This window comes from Ochlerotatus camptorhynchus, unplaced genomic scaffold (genome assembly GCF_037179485.1).
Source record: "Ochlerotatus camptorhynchus isolate MF236.1 unplaced genomic scaffold, CSIRO-AGI_Acam_v1.1 ptg000196l, whole genome shotgun sequence".
NCBI lineage: Eukaryota > Metazoa > Arthropoda > Insecta > Diptera > Culicidae > Ochlerotatus > Ochlerotatus camptorhynchus.
The window spans coordinates 4,149,404-4,168,107 of NW_027040686.1; the positions used below are offsets into that span (position 1 = coordinate 4,149,404).

General features: G+C 40.8%; 1 protein-coding gene across 3 annotated transcripts in view; it reads right to left on the bottom strand.

The window, feature by feature from the left end:
- Positions 1-12,183, bottom strand: part of LOC135702707 (uncharacterized) — a 62,253-nt gene extending 50,070 nt beyond the window's left edge. For all 3 annotated transcript variants that reach the window (XM_065223745.1, XM_065223744.1, XM_065223746.1), the window contains exon 1: positions 11,916-12,183. In XM_065223745.1, the coding sequence (XP_065079817.1) occupies positions 11,916-12,042 (127 nt within the window). In that variant the 5' untranslated portion in view covers positions 12,043-12,183. The remainder of the gene's footprint in view (positions 1-11,915) is intronic.
- Positions 12,184-18,704: the final 6,521 nt, after the last annotated feature.

The window sequence follows — 18,704 nt, forward strand, 5'->3', positions numbered from 1 at the left end:
ATCATCACAGTTATACCCCTATGAATGTTCACTCTCAATCTATGATGTTGCAAAATAGAAGTACTATTTAACCGTCCGGTATTCAGTGCACTACGGTATCACATATTGCTCGAAGTTATGCCTAATATTCTGATTAATGTAATCAGATGCTTTTATTTATATTGCAAGAATCCCTTATAAATAAAACTACGACCGGAAAAAGTTCAATAAATTAAAAGGTAGTTTGACATTTTGAGTATCGATCAAGCACACTACCGAAAAACATCCAAGTTTTCGCTTATTAAATTAAAACATGACACTATTCATACGTAACTCCAGGATAAAAAAAAAGAAGCTTATCACAACCATCATCGTTGTGTATCGAAAAAACAACCGCCTCGGATGCCATGGCATCTGACCCATCATTCCTCCGAGGGAACTGTCGCCGAAAAATTGAACAATTTTGAAGAGTGCTACGACCGCGCCCCACCGCTTTTGCTGCTACCTGTCTGAGCCGGTTCCCATACGAGCCTCCGGGGTTGTTTCGGTTGTTTTTTGGGGCCACCGAACCATTGACATTGCCGAACGACGAAACTAGTTTCACTCCCATAAACATTTTTGGAGTTTTGCCTCGCTTTTCCAGGGGCAAGAAGGCAGCCAGGCAGGCCCGGAAAAAACTTTTTCCCATTAGAATTGGTACGCTCCGGTCCCCAACACAGATAGTTACCTTACCGATACGGTTTGGAAGTGCTGCATCACTACGGAATTTTGTTTACTTCCCAAAAACAAATAACTACCACCGGCCGGGTGGAATGGGGCGAGCAAAACAGCGCGATTCTTCATTCCACGCCAATCGACCGCGCGGAACCATCCTCTCCGGGAAAATGAAAACCACCCGCACTTAAGCCCGTACCATTCGGAGCAACTTCCGAAACAGTATAAAGAAAATGTCTCTGGAAATCGGTAGGCCGAAATGAGTTTTGTGACAATGGGCCATAAATAAGCTCATAAACGAATTTCCCACCCCACGGATATGATGTGTTGCGAGGGGATAGAATGCGGAAAATCGTTTTGAGTTCAGAGGGGATTGATTCCGCGGTAATAAAGCGATGTAAGCGCCCGAACTGGATTTTATTGGGTCAAAGACAAACAATGAATCTGGAGCATCAGCTTAAATAAGCGAGGTTCTGTTTGAAATCGAAATCAGAAACATTCCACCGCTGCTCTGGAAACAGTGAATATTGCCACAAAAGCCAAACAAACGGTCACATGAACTTCATTAAAGTTCATTACTTCGCCACTGTCACAAAAAGGCCTGGCAGCGGCGGCGGTTGATAAATGGTCACAAAAGGGTCGAAAAACCGCTGTCCCCGAAATTATTCGACCAACCGAACCGGAACGCGCATCGGGGTTGCGTTAATTTTGTGAAAAGAGAAAACTGTCACCGCAAAAACACATTGACCTTAAAAACAACCGAAAATCTGTTCAAAACCAAACCAGAACCATACAATTCACCTCTTCCGCCACACCCTCCCTCCCATGGATCTCGGCATGAACTAGCGGCTTTTCCAGCCGATCAATTCACGTGGCCATCACGGTTTCAAAACAGGTATGTACCATGCTGCTGCTCTCTCGGAATTGACCCTCCCCCTCTCCTTCCCCACCATTTCAGATGCCGCACGTCTCTAACGTTCCGGGGCATTATTTTTTAACTTTATTATTCTATTTAGATCTCTTCATAAATAAACCTGGTCGGTGGTCGGCCGCCATTGTGCACTCGGCTACGGTGTGGCTCCGATGGGGATTGATTTGATGGGGTATTGAGGCTGCCAGCAACAAACTCAGTTGTAGAGTTGCCGTCACTTTGCTGTCAGATACAATGGTGGGATTGGGAGGAGGGGAAATTGTATAGCTACAACCATAATTCACAAAATACAACCCGAAAATGTATATAAGCTTTACTGGACAAATGTTGTAGCTGCTAGGGTCAGTGAGATTTGTCATTGTCATTGAAAGGCTCTCCAAAATTATGATTTGAAATGTCACTGGAAGAAAAATCTTCGTCAAAATCTCATTCATATTTCGGTTAGATTATCTTGGTAACAAAAGTGTAATTCTGTGCATTCTGTGTCACATTATTATTATCTAGGCAGTTCAGGACGTAGATGCTTGTTCATTTTAACAGCTCCATGGAATTGTATTACTTAATTCATTTAATTTCGTTACAAATTTAGATAATATCAAAAGTGACAGGATTGTCACTGATAATTGACATGGGTTCCTATGAAGATGGCTTTTATCACCGTGGCTACCACACTACACATTCATGATTACAAGTGCTGGTTGATCACAAAATTCAAAAGATTTCTAATTATCAACACACAAACCAAACGGATAATAAATCATATGTAAGAATGGATTTCTTACAACCTCTGTTAATATAAGAGTAGTTCTAGACCAACAATTGGAATAGCCGGAACAACCAAACGTATACATGTCTCGAGAATCAAAACACACCCACGCAAACTAAAAATGCCATTCGATATTCATGTGTATGTTTCAAAAACTTCTAATTTGACCAAAAATAATGACGGAAATACTGACAAAATGTCTGTCGTGTGGGGTGCACTGAAAATGACGAGTGACTGGAATGTGAAACAGTACATGAATTAAATCAGAACAGATCACCATCAGCAACTAGATTTGATTGAGTCTTTAAAATCTTATTGCAAAAAAAACCCAGACAGAACAGTCAATCAACCCACATTCCATACGGTTGTTAGCCGGAAAAGCAGCGCCAAACTAGATACCATCAACTTTTTATCGTTACACGTTCGCAAAGTTAATTTGTTACACCGGAGGCGTCCAAAATGACTTTGTTGAATCGATAATCGCGCGTACCAGCAGCCGGATGTAAGTTTATTGCAGACAACTGGTTACATCGCCTGGCCGTGGGTGCTTTAGGAAATTCGCACCTCTGGCTACCGTACGAAAGTTTCGATCTCTCCGAACGATGTTCGATCAGGGATGATCTGTACTTAAACAAAACAAAATCCATTGATTCATGAAATCCCGAGAACGCCTCATCCGTTCAGCTCGTAGGAAAAGTTACTCAATTCAATTTGCGTCACGCTCCGCCATTTGTGTATAAGGCCCAAATCCCAACCCATCACGCCCACGCATTACGGAAGTGCGAGCTTCCTGATTGCTGCTATCTTCGAGGAAAATGGCTGAACCCGGCTCCACCGCGAAGAAAAAAGACAACACAATAGCACGGAAAAGAAAACTTCCGACAACCGAAACCGATCCTGCTACCAGCCCAGTCACCGGAGCACAGGGGTGATCCGAGCGGCGGGGGACGGATGGTGGTAGTAGCACGTGTGTGAGCTGCAATAAAAGGAAACTTTTCCCAAACTACAGTTTATAGTTTCGCGTACGTAGGAACCTACAGTCTCCATGAGCCGTCGCTGAACGTAACCTACTCCTGCCGTAAGAAAAATGGTTGTTTACCTTAGTGATTCGATTTTAAATAAATCAAGCAAGCAACGCGAGAAACTTTTTTTGTTTTCGCCGTTTCCCACGAATCCGAGCAGGAGTTTACCATTCGAGATCGATACAGCAGCGTGGCGAACAGCTTGAATGATTGGGGAAATGCGTGAGCTGTTTACGGGATTCGTATCCCGCATAGATACCGAGAGTTGTACAGTTGTTGAGATCGGTAGGAAGCGGTACACAACCGTAGTGGCAGAAAAAGTTTTTGACAAGTAAAAGATGGTCTATAGACTTCACGGCGAAGGATTTCAATCGACCTGCTACGTGACAGATTGTGCAATGAAAGTTTACCCTGTGGAGCTACGACACGAAGGCAGGGAATGTTTGGAAAAATTTGTTTTTCCCATTCAACATGTTGGAAGTTTTGATCTCTTTTGGAGGAGGTTATGATCTGCTCGAGAGCGGTGTGGGATTGCAATACAGTGACGGTTGAAATTTAACATGACTTTGTTCAATTGTTTCTTTTTTCTATCAATATTTTAAGACTATTTAGCACTGATTAATGTTGGCGTTTCTAGTGGAATATATGAAAGATACACTGGGGGAAGAGGGATTTGGAGGTAAGTGAAACTATTGTCCTGTGTGACAGAAGGCTTATAAATGGTATTTGATTTCCAGTGAAAGTCTATGTTTACAAATTTACAAAACTAATATTTTGAATCTTCTTTTAAATATATTCTGTATATAGAAACAAGACAACAAAACCAAGATTGCTGACATTTTTCTATGATAATCAGAATAAATCATTTCATCTATTTATGATGGAAACTTCAATGTTTTTAGATTTTTAAATAGCGTAATTGAAGTTCGACTTACCCCACGCATTTCTAAACCATGGCTGAAGTGGGACCACGAATGAAACGATGCTTTGAAAACAGAGAAGGATAGATTGTTTGCATTTTAGTTTACTAGCTTAATTGCATATTTTTCACAGATAAGCGAATATCACCTACAATATCCAAACCTCTTCAGTGTCTTGTTGGTATATCAAACAACTGTCAAACTGGCACCGTCTGCGATTTTGTTCATGTTAGGTCTGTTTTGACGTAGGACTACGTCTGTGATTTATGTATACAAATGGAACATGTAACAAAATTATGAAAGATTTTGAACGTTAATAACTCAGCTGCCCCTGGACCAATTTCAATTATGTTATCACCAATCGATCAAAAATATTTCTACGCATCTGTAAAAATTTACGACTTTATAATTTTTTAAAACGTCACTATTGAAAATTTCACGAATTTGCAACTGTTACAAAGATAGTTAAAATTATAACCGATTGCCTGCGAAAACCGATTTCCCTAGCACGGATTTCAAAGTTGAATTCCATCCGGTCTCCCCAAACGGTGTTTATTCAATCACCGCGTGGTGAATTGTGGTATTATCCAGTACATAACGAAAGCTGCCTGCAAGCAGTGAGCTGCAGCCCACATGAGCATCCATAGAAGGAGGAAGAAGCCGCACCGCTATTGATCGGAATCAGTAGCTCTTCGTGATTTGCTGTGGGCCATCTATGTCAAGCGCGTCATACTAAAGAGTATAAACAGAGAGAACCCCGCTCAAATTCTTGTTCCTACACAAAACACAAGCTCCTGCTGCAGTTTTTTTATATAATGCGTTTATTCTTCCAGGCTCATTTGCCGTAGCTTTGCAGAGCCGATATTCATTGTTTAGATTACAAAATTTCTTAAAACTAACGTTAGTAAAGCGGGGACCGATCACTCGCGGCTATCCCGAGGTTAGGGGTAACAAATTGTAACAAATGGATGGCAGGGTAGGGATTGAGAACACAAGGTTTCTAGAGCAATGTGCTTTTTATCTCGAACTAAGCGACCAACTGATGAAAAAGACAAACATGGGGATACAACGATGGGCAGCTAACAACTTGGGGAACACAAGATGACACTAACTACTAAATCCTCAGATCTATCCGTTTTAAGAACACATAAATTAAATTAAAATATTCGAGATCTCGGCTCGCCAAGATGTCTCTAACGGGCCGCATAGGTTGTTTTCCTCGGGCCCTGAGGGATGCGGATAGCTCGGATCTAGCAACACAATGTAGGGTGCATGACCAAAGCACGTGGTCGATATCGCGATAGCCACTACCACAAGCACACAAATTGCTGCCTGCGAGCCCGATTCGGAAGAAATGCGAGTCTAACGAGTAGTGAGTAGACATGAGCCTTGACATGACACGTATAAAGTCACGGTTCATGTCCAATCCTTTGAATCATGGCTTGTTCGATACCTGTGGGAGAATAGAATGTTACCATCTTCCCAGATCAGTCTTATTTCATTTTTGTTGCCAGTTGGTGAGGACGTGCTGACGGGTAATTGAGAAAAAAATCCGCAAAGGCGATTTGTCGATCAAAAATATCGCCTTCCATAGCGCCCACCTTAGCTAGCGAGTCCGCTTTCTCATTACCCGGAATTGAGCAATGAGATGGGACCCAAACTAAGGTGATAGTATAGGAGCAGTTAGATAAAGTACTCAATTTTGCTCGGATTTCGGTCAGGAAATACGAGGAGTGCTTCATCGGCCTCATTGATCGAATAGCCTCCAACGAGCTAAGGCTATCTGTAAAAATAAGATAGTGATCAGATGGTAGTAAGGCAATTTGCTCTACTGCGTAGAATATGGCTGCTAGTTCCGCAACGTATACGGAATAGGGTTTTTGCAGTTGATATGAGGCGCTATGAAATTCGTTGAATACTCCAAATCCAGTGGAAGCGTTTATAGTTGACCCATCTGTGAAAAAACTCTTATTGTTACTAACATGGTGGCAAAAATTAAGGGAACAACCGTTGACCGATGGTGATCTGGTATTCCACGGATTTCTTGCAACATAGTCAGATCAAAGAGGAGCTATAAAAGTCTTGGAGGCAAACACGAGAGGAATTGAAAAGCTCCTGCTGCAGTTAACAGATAAGATTTATTATATAAGACCACGTAGTCTTACGTCACCATTGCGTACAACCTCATAGGGCTGTCCTTTGTAGTTTTTGAGCTGTTGCGACACCTTCATTGGATAGACACAACTTTTAAGCATCTAAGTGAAATTTAAAGTGATTTTATGACCCCCTCTCTCACTACGCACATTAGAATATAGTGTTACCGGCGGGTAACATAGTATTGTTTAAAATATTGATGTGAAGAGTAGGGCCAATAACGGCCGATTCAAAGTGGGGGGCGATCGGTTTCGAAATGTGTGGATCTTATGTAAGGGTTGTATTAGAAGCTAGGAGATAGGAAAGAAGGCTGCCTACGATCGGCGGCGGATGGAGAGAAACGCTACACCACGGTCGATGAGAAGAGGTAAGAGAGAGCCCGACGGTCAGTGGATTCAGGCAGTAAGTCGTGAGCCCTCGTAGAAGCGACAAGGAAAGTTTGTTGCGTGTGGTGTAAAATTTTAGTCACCCTCGCCATCGGTCCAAGCCACGCGGGGTGAGAACGCTTTGTTTTCTGGACCGCTAGGAGCCCTGACCATCACCCGTTCCCCGGCCAAGTCATCCGGTCATCACGGGATCCTGAGTATCGGACCACTTGTTATTCAGTCCGACGACTTTTGACGCCATACTGCCGCTCCAGGTTAAATCGATACCCGGCTTCACGGTCAACCCACCATTAGTCGCCCCTGGCTTATTCTATCGTCGGCCGAATCAACCTGGCACCGGCCAAGTTACCCGGCTATTCACGGTCAGTCCGCCCGCTTTCTGTCGATCATCAGTCGGACATCAATCGCCACCGCATTGCGAACAGTTAGTCCTTCGTAGAAAGCCCGCCATTGTTCGCCGTCGGCCTCTGCTATTGCAGGTTGACTACCCGGCAAATCCCAGATCACCCCGGCCATTCAAGTCCTCACGTTGCCCACCCGGCAGCCGATCAGCACCCGGTATACCTCCCGGGCTACTTACTATGTCGCCGTTTAGAGCCAGGATTACCGGCAAACTCACACGGGCGTCTGCCATCGCCGTATCCCGATCAGGGTCGGTGTGACCACCTGCTATCATCACCGCTTAATATTATTTTAATGGTCAAACAATAAATTTGATTATATTCATTTCATAACAACGATTGGGACCTCGATTGGGGGAGCCTTAAAAGCTTACTGATTTTGATTAAACAATGATCGTTTGTTCATGCTTTTTGTAATGAAATTACATAGCGTCCGTATGCCATAAAACTAAGCATCTCAAACTTAAGAAAATTCTTAGAGCTAGGTAATTTCATGAATTTTGTTATTTTCAGTTAAATCTCAGACGTAGGAACCAAAAGTAAATTTTAAGAGTTTAAATTCTATAATTTTATAAAGTTCTGGCTTTGAAACATGGTAAAGTGCACACAACAATAATTTCATACATTTAGGACTTAGGAAAATGTTCAAGATATATGTCGATGCACAATTCTTAACATTCTGAATATTAAAATAAAAATAGTTTTGAGATTCCACAACCATGATTTTGTAACTAAAAAATATATCACTGATACACGTTGTAAGCATAAATTCTTTACATATAAATGTTAATTAAAGCCAACGAAATTAGATATATTGTTATAACCCTAAGACTAAGATAAAATTGACATCCTTCCTAGAAGCCATTTCATAAAAATTCTAGTACATGAATATTTAAAAAAAAATAAGAATTTCTATAGTTATAATATGTTTAACCTGATCAAAAGTTTCATAAAACTCCACAAAATAAATATGCCCGAAAAAAAATCGATGAAATTTTGTTCAAAATAAATTTAAGGTATTAAAAAAGGTTTGATATAATAGGCTTCGGCAAGCTTTGAATTCGTAATTCAAGATCTTGAGAAACTCACCTACATTCTGAAACTAACAGTATTTTTCGAGGAGAAAATTTTTGTTGTTAAGAAAGTAAACAAAAAAACTAAAATTCTAAAATTTCGAAAAATCTAGGCATTTGACAAAAATTATGAAAATCAGGTTATAATTTCATTTAATCAGGTTTTTAAGATACTAGACTTTGAATGTCATTAGCATTAGATTCAATTAGCTCGAAAACTAATGAATACTTCCTGAACAATTTACAGTTTTGAAAGAATATTTGAATGTTTAAACAGTTGGAGATCCTCAGAACTTGATCAACCTGAAGTCTTGGGAAAATGTCCAGAGAACTTTACTTATATCTTCGTCTATATGGAGATCTTTTGAATATTTCCTGCTGTCTAGGAAGGATGGCTCTAAGAATATCCTGTAACTTTTACAACGTTTCCTGAAAATCTACAAAACTCCATTAAGTTTTACAAAATTTCCTCAACTTCTACGAAGTTCCCTGAATTTATTTCAAATTCCATAATTTCTTTACATATCTCGTAATTCTACGAAGATCTCTGAACATATTTGCAATTATGAAATTTAACGAAGTTTCCATAGCCTCCAAGAAGTTCATGGAGCTTTTTTTGAAGTAAGATCTTTGACAAACTGCAGCGAAGTTCCCTAATTTGAAGCGAGGATCCCTGAAGGTCTTACAAGTTTATTGAACTATTTTTAGATCTTCTAAAAAAATTCCCTGAACTATTTCAAAATTCCTTCTACAATGTTTGCCGCACTTCTACGTTTTTCGTGAAGTTCCACGAACGAGATTTCTTGAATTTGTACGTAATGTCCACAACTATTCCAAGTCAATGAGGCTTCAAACAGAGATTCCCGAAAGGACTTTAAAAAAAAAATCATTATTTGAAGTTCAATTTTTTTTTTCCTTTGGTTTGTTTTTTCCGTCGATCTTGTTTTCCGTGCTGAGCACCACTGCTACTGACGTGCCAGGAAGGCAGCTCCCACACCTGGACCCTACCTATCGACCCATCAACTCATGAACCGGGGACCAACGGCTTTACTTCCCATCCGAAGGAAGGTGTGATCAGAGATGTTATGCCTCAGAACATCCCGGCGGGGCCGACTGGGATTGAACCCAGGCCTGCTGGGGTGAGAGGTAATCACGCTTACCACTACACCACCGGCACCGTTAAAGTTCAATTTTACTAATCGCTGTTTGTTCGTCCGCTTCCTTCCGAGTCCGAACGATAATGAAAAGTTTTGACATGTTACAAACACAGCCTACTACGATGCATCGACTAACCCCTCGCAACGCAAGATAAACGCAATGCTTGCTTGAAGTGGACCCTACACGATTGCTTTTATTGACAATAATCGTATTGTCAATACATTCTATATTGACGTCAATATATCGAGATTGACAATATTTCTGAATTCACATCATCAATATTATTGTCAATAATTCCCCTTCGTGTCAATATATTGATGCGTGTGGGGTTTGCTTGAAAGAGAGAAGGAGAACGAGCATTTCCGAGAACGAAAGAGAAGTATGAGACGCACTGACGCAGGATAATACACACTGGGAGAAGAGCAGAACAGTTTCGACCGTCGCAGTATTCAGTTCGAACGAATCAAATATTTTGTTATCAAATAAAGGAAATAAAGAAAAAGTTTGGTGCCTTCCAGGGCAAAATTGTGGCCTTTCAGGGCAAGTGATTGTGACCTTTCAGGGCAAATAAAAGGTGGCCTTTCAAGGCAAAATAACCAGCAGAATTTTCGTTGGACTTAATTAGAGCCCCAACACTGTTAAATAATGACATCGAGCTTGACAAACTTGACAAAATACCGGCGAGTCAACAAAACACCAAAAATTCTGGGGGTGCCTGGATCATTCTGGAGGATGCCTGGCCCCCTTGGGACCACCATTAGCTACGCCAATGGTTATTTGCTATAATAAAGTGGAAATCAATAATCCTTCTTTTTTATACTTATTGAATAAAACAGCTGCAGACAAGGCCAAACGTTTCACAGGAAATTTATCTAATCTAAAGATTCAGTTTTTATTACAAAATAAAATTGCACTGGTGATGAATGTCTGATTTTGACTCTAATTCGGTTATTTCAATTTTAACTGACAATTGTTAAATGTTAAATCGTAACACATACAAGCGGGTCAGCTATAGTCACTTCACGGATTAATTCCTATCTCTAAAGCTCTTATGGGTTACTGTGTAGTTCCACGCCAAAAGAAGAATCGGAAAAACTCTACCTTCTCCGATTTGAATAAAACTAAAACATTTTTTTGCAAAAAATGTGCCTCATTGCCCATAATACATAATTGTACCACTATACCACCTGTTTTGCTCAACATAACACCGGGACGCACCTTAGAAGCCATTATAATGGAAGCCCCTAATCCGCTCATCACAGTCGAGCCACTGCTGACAGCGACCAGCAGCCGTCCCGGCCCTGTGTGTGGGTTTGGAGAGAGGATGTTCTGAATTCACAACGACAACGGCAAGTACAATCTATCGAAGAATTCGTCCCTGCCTGAAAATATTTCAATTTTCACTGCTGCTGGCCCTTCATCTGCTTCGCGACAGTCGACATCCATTGCCTACAGCACTGAGGGAGTCCTCGAGCCACCCGACGAGGTCACCATCCAGGACGTTGAAAGCAGGCCAGTAGGCTCCGAATCCAGCCTTAAGCACTTTCTCGTCCAATTCCTCTCTGGCAATGTTTTACCAGAATATCCGCGGATTGAGAACAAAAATTAGCGATCTTCGTTTGGAACTCTCTTCTAGTGACTATGACGTCTTTGCGCTAACCGAAACGTGGCTTGACAGTGACATACTGAACTCTGAGATCTCGTCCGACTATGTAATTTATCGTCTCGATCGGAATTCATCTACATCTCAACTGCTGCGTGGCGGTTGCGTGCTAATCGGTGTTAAAAAGCATTTACGGTGTAAGTTGGTTCCTATGGTGAATTCCGACAGTTTATGGGCTCGGTTCATACAAATTTCCAAAATATTGTATGGACGATTGTCTACGCGGGAGTAGGAGGGGTCGAAAACCTTTAAGAATCGGTCTACGTAGCTTATGAACAGCCCCTTAAAAAGTTTCTTAATATATCAAAGATCTCACCCTCTTAAACAGGTAGGGGATTAATTTCTCTACCAGTTGCTATAGTTAAGTTTTAAGAGTGAGCGTTTATTTGCGAGAAATTGATGTCATTGTTTACAAAAGCACTTACACCGTAATCTCAAATCAGTCAGAAATTGCTGAAAAAAGGATTACCTCGTATTCAACAGGAAATCGTTACATGCTGGCTCATTTTTTATAATTCATCCATAAGAGGATTTATTTAAAACTTTATTTGATTGAAAAGAATCAAAACAGTGCCAATCATATTCCTAGCTAAAAATTCATATTTGCCAAGCAAGAACTCCCAAACTACACCCAATGTCCAAAATATCACATCCTAAGAACACCAACCAGAATAATTTCTTCATCTAATTGAACTGCTGCAGCAGTTCAAGCATACAGTCGTCGTACATTTACCCATCAAAAAATTACCTCTATTCTCAAACAGATGCGGATCACTGCTGTATCCAGCCACTGCCATCGGTCGTCCGGTGAATCCGAGCAGCTCCATCAACAGCCCCCAAAGCACCATCATCAGGTAACGAAAATTGCACTTCATTATTCCTGTTTGCTTTACTCATCAATCTCATCACAAAGACCGGTCGCTCACACAACGCAACAGATTCACATTCACACACCCGGGTTCAGAAAGGTATCTAAACGCCCCTGCCGACGGGCTAGAGTTGAAGCCTTCTGGGCTTCTTCACTGTTGACCGAAATTCCCTCCGGATCAAACCGATGCATTCCTCCGGCAACAACAACAGCACGCTATGCACACTTCTTCAGACGTTGAAACATCCGGGCACATCTCGCTGAACACTCGCTCACTATCACGATACGGGGAGTCCGGGAACTGGCATGAGGTGCCTCCTAGCTCACTCGCTTCGAACTTTTTCACTCTCAATTAATCCAATTAGGAGGTCACCTTTTTAGTCACAAACACTCTCTTCCGCCTTTTTTTTTCACCTCGAATAAAAACAAACGTCGGACACCCGAATCTTCACTCGCATCTCACATCGTAGGACAGCTCGTTTTCAATTTTCCTCCGCTCGAGCGACGAAGAAGTCGAGGCAAAAAAACGTGCCAATCCCTCTCGGGGACAACGCTTTGAGCAATTTCCGTCTTATTTGGTCCTCAGTTCGTTACACTGATTAATTCACTGCACTTCCGAGCAGGCACTTTCGGGGTAAACAGATCTATCTTCCTGTTTGCTACCGTAGGCGACTACGACATGAACGACCGTTCTACCTCCGCAACGAATTGACGACCAATCTACGCTGATTTCATGGATCAACTAAAGTGCCAGCAGGTTTTTCGCGAAAAAATAAAACTCAAACGAAAACTGCTCATCAATCGCGTATAAAATCAAACAACAATCTAGCCAGCACTACTACTACCCTGACTACCGCTGAATGCTAAGTGTATTAAGAACGTTGAACGCCCGCTGTCGTAGGTCCACGCAAGAGTTCACTCGGTTCAATTTCACCTGTATGTTCTGAATGAGTTGCACCCTTCTCACAATGTCCAATCCCCTGCCCCTTCTCCAATGGGCACACGTTAGTTTGTGTTGTTTAATTCAATTGTTGTCATGGTAGCAGAACGTAAACTGGAGGTGTATGCACATTCATACAAGCCTGTTATTGTGTGATGGCTTTTATTAAAGTAACAACATACATTTTCCCATAGTCCCCTGTGAAAATATATCGACTTGGTGTTTGAGGCGTTACAGTCAATTCTATCTAAATCGATGTTGAAGGGATTGATACTCTCTAGATATCGAGTTGCTGAGGTGAATTGTGTTAATTTGTATGGGTAAAGGTAGATTGGTTTTCGAACTAGTTAGGTTGAATTCCGAAGTAGGGAGAGTTGACTGTAAACGGTAACGATGCTTCCGATACATTCTATAATAGCAGAAAAACCATGAAATCATTTAGAAAATAATCACTTCGATCAATTCTATCCCATTTTGAGAACTTTTTCCACTACAAATCACATGTGTATGCCCACAAAATCCACTCAAACATAGTGATTAACCACAATAAATGCAATAGGGTCGCAATTGTTCCGAGGCGTTTGGTACATTCTGCTCCATTTATGATTGTTGAGAGTGAATAAATACTTCTGAGACATTTGTGAATGAGTACATGGGTTTGGGACACGACTCATACTTTTGCCCCACTAAAGGCAAATCCAGTTTCCTAATGATATATCAAAAGATTGATACTCCTAAAAACATGTTCAAAAGAAACTCAATCATGTCTTGAAATAAAATTATCCTAATTCACCATAGATTTTTCCTTGTTCTACCCCCATAAAGTTGGAACAAATGTCACATCCCCTTTCCCCCCATAATTTATGGGGGGAAATATGGCTTCAAAAGACCTTCCACTTGTACAAAACATTGAGTATTATTTTGCACTAGCTTCGAAAACCTCAAAACGATCATTTGTCCAGCGCGAACTTTTGCCCCTCCTTAACATAATCTGAAATCTCAGTTAAAACCCAGCTCATAACCGACTAAAGGGTGTATTCGATAAAAATGGCACACCGAAAATCCTGCAAATTTCAAATACAACTTTGTCTCGTGTAAAAACCTTCAATGAGCGTCTGAGTGCCCAAATGAAGGAAGGGAGTGGTCATAAAGGTGGTCCAATGGACAGAAACATGGGCAGGAAAGTGCTGCAACAGTTCAAGAACCGTCCAAACATGTCAATTCGAGATGTCGCTAAAAAGTCCAAGGTGTCAGTCGGTTTTGTGCAGCAAACCATGAAGCGTGCTGGGTTACATGTTTACAAGGTAGTACGCGAAACCCCACGCCGGGAAACTTTACACGAAGTTGCTCACCAAATCTTGTTGCATCGTGATGGATGACGAAACTTACGTCAAGACCGACTTCCGTCAACTTCCTGGGAAAGAATATTTCGTTGCCAAGCCTAAGTTCGATGTTCCGGAGAATTTTCGAAAGTAGCAATTATCGAAATTTCCAAAGAAATTCCTGATCTGGCAGGTGATTTGCACTTCCTTCATCACTTCCGGAGCAATCAACGGTGCGATTTACACGGAAGAGTGCCTTAAGAAGTGTCTCGTGCCATCCATTAGGAAGCACAAATGATCAACTCTATTTTGGCCTGATCTGATCGTCCTACCACTACGCTCAAAACGTGTTGGAGTGGTACCGAGCCAACGGAGTCAATTTTGTGCCAAAAGATATGAATCCACCAAATTCACCGGAACTTCGCCCAATTGAAAAATTCATAGCAAATATGATGACTGAACTTCGCAAACATCCCAAAACTATTAAAACAGAGCTGGAGTTGAAGAAAATTTAGGTAAAAACAACAAAAACACTGGGAAAATCGGTTGTACAAAAATTGATGGGTGGAGTGAAAAGGAAGGTGCGGGCATTCGAAATTGCATAAAACAAATTTTGTGAAACATAACTCATTAGTAATTTTTCATTCCCTGAAAATTTCAAGAAAGACCGATAGTCGGTTTAATTTTGGTGAGTAAATATGTGCGTGCCATTTTTATCGAATACACCCTTTATAAAGGGCCACAACTATATTCCATAGTTGGTTCAAATATATTATTTTCAGTAGTTGAACAAACCTCAAACTTCAAAATACAACTATATTTAAGTTGATTCAAGTAAACTATTGTTGGGAAAACAATAGTTTACAATGTTCATTAAAATAATTGCTCGTCATAATCGACATATTTAGGGAGATTTTTTTGCTTCTTTACCGACCAAACACCACAGCAAAATCTTAAAAAAAAGAGTACAAGAACTTTGTACTTTGATTTGAATCATGTTCCTCTGCGTGAGAGACAGTTATCTTATCGCCAGCTCTACGTATCACAAGTTAATAATATGTCGATTTATGATGATGACTACTTGTGTATAAGATAAACGGTTGAATTTTATAGGTAAACACGATTAAGATGAGTGTCAAATTAATGTTGGAATATCTATAGGTTTCTTTTAAACCCCAACCAATCTGTGTCTAGTGAAAGTAACTTTTAACAAAGATATCTTAACTTGACGAATTTGTTCTCCGTGTTGACATTTTCTTTAAATAATTCAAAGGTATTAACAGAATCTGGCGTTTCAAAATCATTTGGAAATTTCAATGTCATTTATGCGATGGTTATTTGGGTGATTTGGCGTTTTCATGGCTGCCTATCATTAACTTTCCCCACGATTTGGTCATTTTCATCTTATTAATTCCTTTATTTAACGTCCGTCTCTGTTCCACAATTGAGTGCCAATCACCGATGGACATTGATTGTCATTGGTCGTTTGGGGGATCTCAAGGTCATTTGGGTGATTTAAAGCCATTTAGACTTCCTTGGGCCTTTCCTTGTCGGTTTTTTGACCGTTCCGATGTTTCTAAATTGAGAAGTGACATTTCGATTTCATGATTAGTTTGAGAGTTGTCAGGGTGCTTTAAAAATTTTAATCGATTTCAATGCCATTTTGGCCATCTAGGTGATTTCAAGCCATTTTGACTTCTTTGAGCCATTTGGCGTTTATTGGACCGTTCCGATGTTTCTAAATTGAGAACTACCATTTCGTTTTCAACATTATTTTAAGAGTGTACAAGGCGATTGTGTTTTAAAGGGTGTCCACAATTAAATTGCATCACTTAGAAGTACTCGCCAAACATAAGTCGATTGTCATGGAATTTTGAGGGAATGTAATACTATATATAAGCTTGGTTTACGTATCTTTATCTCACTATATTTCTTCACCAAATCCAAATGCCCGCACTTTCTTCTTAATTTCACCCATAAAGTTTTGTACAACGGATGAATCGACATTTTTTTATCTGTTTTCAACCATGATTTCAACACTTTCAGCGCCATAGTGACAACTTTAGGCTGCTTACGAAGTTCGTGCTTCATTATAGACCAGTATCTTTCGATCGACCGCAGCTCCGGTGTGTTTGGGGGATTGAGATCCTTCGAGGCGCAATCGACCCCATTCGTCTTGTACCACTCCATAACGTCCTTGGAGTAGTGACAAGAGGATAGATCCAGCCAAAACAAATGTAGGAACGTTGTGTGATTTGAGAAACGGGAGCAGTCGTTTCTTCAGGCACTCATTCATGTAGACTTGGCCATTTACGGTTGTGGTTGTTACGAAAGGCTTGCTCCATTTTCCGCACGAACAAATCGCCTGCCAAATCATCAATTTCTAGGGAACGGCGCCGGTGGTGTAGTGGTAAGCGTGATTACCTCTCACCCCAGCAGGCCTGGGTACAATCCCAGTCGGCGCCGCCGGGATGTTCTGAGGCATGACATCTCTGATCACGCCTTCCTTCGGATGGGAAGTAAAGCCGTTGGTCCCCGGTTCATGAGTTGATGGGTCGATAGGTAGGGTCCAGGTGTGGGAGCTGCCTTCCTGGCACGTTGGTAGCATTGGTGCTCAGCACGGAAGACAAGATCGACGGAAAAAACAAACCAAAGGAAAAAAAACTCAATTTCTAGGGGAACTTCAACACTTGCGAACGGAATAGTTGGGTTTGAATTTGAAGACAGCAACATCTCGCAACGTCTTCAACGCAGTACAGAACACTTTTTCATCCACTCACTTCCTTCCGATCGACAGTTAAACGTTCTTCGAAACGTTTTATGACACGAGAAACAGGAGATTGTTGGATTCCTAAAATCTTTTCGATGGCTCTGTGCGAAAGATGTGGGTGTGCAAAATTATCTGGCGCACGCGCTGTTCCTTCCACTCAATTTTCAAAACTGCTAAAAATTCCACAATGAAACTCATGCAGTATAAACAATACACGCTGAGGCCATCTCACCCAAATGTCATCAAAATTAACCCAAAGGGCAAAATTTGACAGCTTTTTGAAAGTGATGCAATTTAACCGTGGACACCCTTTAGACCCATGTTTTGCGATTCAGGCGTTGAAATTTCTAATTAATGTTAATACTACTTTCTCATTTTGATACTACTCATGCATTTCAATGATTCTTTCCGATTTTTTTTTCAGTTTTTCATGTAGTTTCAAGGCATTCTTTGTAGCTATTTTGGAGATTTTATGATCATTTTGGCCATACATATTAAACATTACATTACCATATTAAAAATAGGTGGGTCGCAAGCTTATGGCATATATCAAAGTGGGTCGAACTCGAAAAAAGTTTGAGAACCACTGGTTTAGTCCAATAATGGTTCTAGATGGTTCTAGTAAAGAAAAATATTATTCTGTCTTAAATGACATATTCCTGAGCACATAGAAAGTTGCCAGTTGGGGTCTTACTAAAAAATCACTAACTTTCTACGCATGAATTTAAATTTAAAAAATCAGTCATCATTACATTCCTACTGTCATCGGCGCCGATGGTGTAAGTGGTAAGCGTGATTACCTCTCACCCCAGCAGGCCTGGGTTCAATCCCAGTTGGCGCCGCCGGGATGGCATAACATCTCTGATCACGCCTTCCTTCGGAAGGGAAGTAAAGCCGTTGGTCCCCGGTTCATGAGTTGATGGGTCGGTATGTAGGGTCCATGTGTGGGAGCTGCCTCCCTGGCATTGGTAGCATTGGTGCTCAGCATGGAAAACAAAATCGACGGAAAAAAAATTCCTACTGTCATTTAAATCTTTTAGCACCAAACCAATATCACATATATCGATATTTATAATAAAATCTTAGGTCGGAGATGAACCAGCCTGCGGCTGAAAATCTCCTAAATAGAGATAATAATAATATAAAATCTTAGGTACTTTTAAACGGGTTTTCCCTTTTATTAACAAGGTTTTCAGCCAGGGTCCAGCTCACCAATTTTAAGCGGTAATACCTGATGTTTTTATCTTGTTGAAAAGAATATTAGTATTAGTGATTTGATTGGTAATGTCACTGTTAATTCAATTTTTGGATTTCAAATTTTTACCTAATCGGTAGACAATTCGTTTTAGCAAGGTTTTAGGCTTCTTGAGTCAACGTTCAACGTTGGACCACATCTTTGCTGCACGCCGCATTTTGGAAGAAAAATGGAATGCGGGCGACGATATAATAGTGATGGCTTTAGATATTGAAAAAGCATTTGACAATATCAGCCTTACGGCACTTCCAGTCATTCTTATGGGTAAAGGAGCATCGAAAAAACTGACCAATAGAATAACGAGATGCTTCAATATGGAGGAGCAACAGATTATTTGGAAAGGACAAAAGACAGCTCCAAAAAATCGAATGAAAGGGGTTAA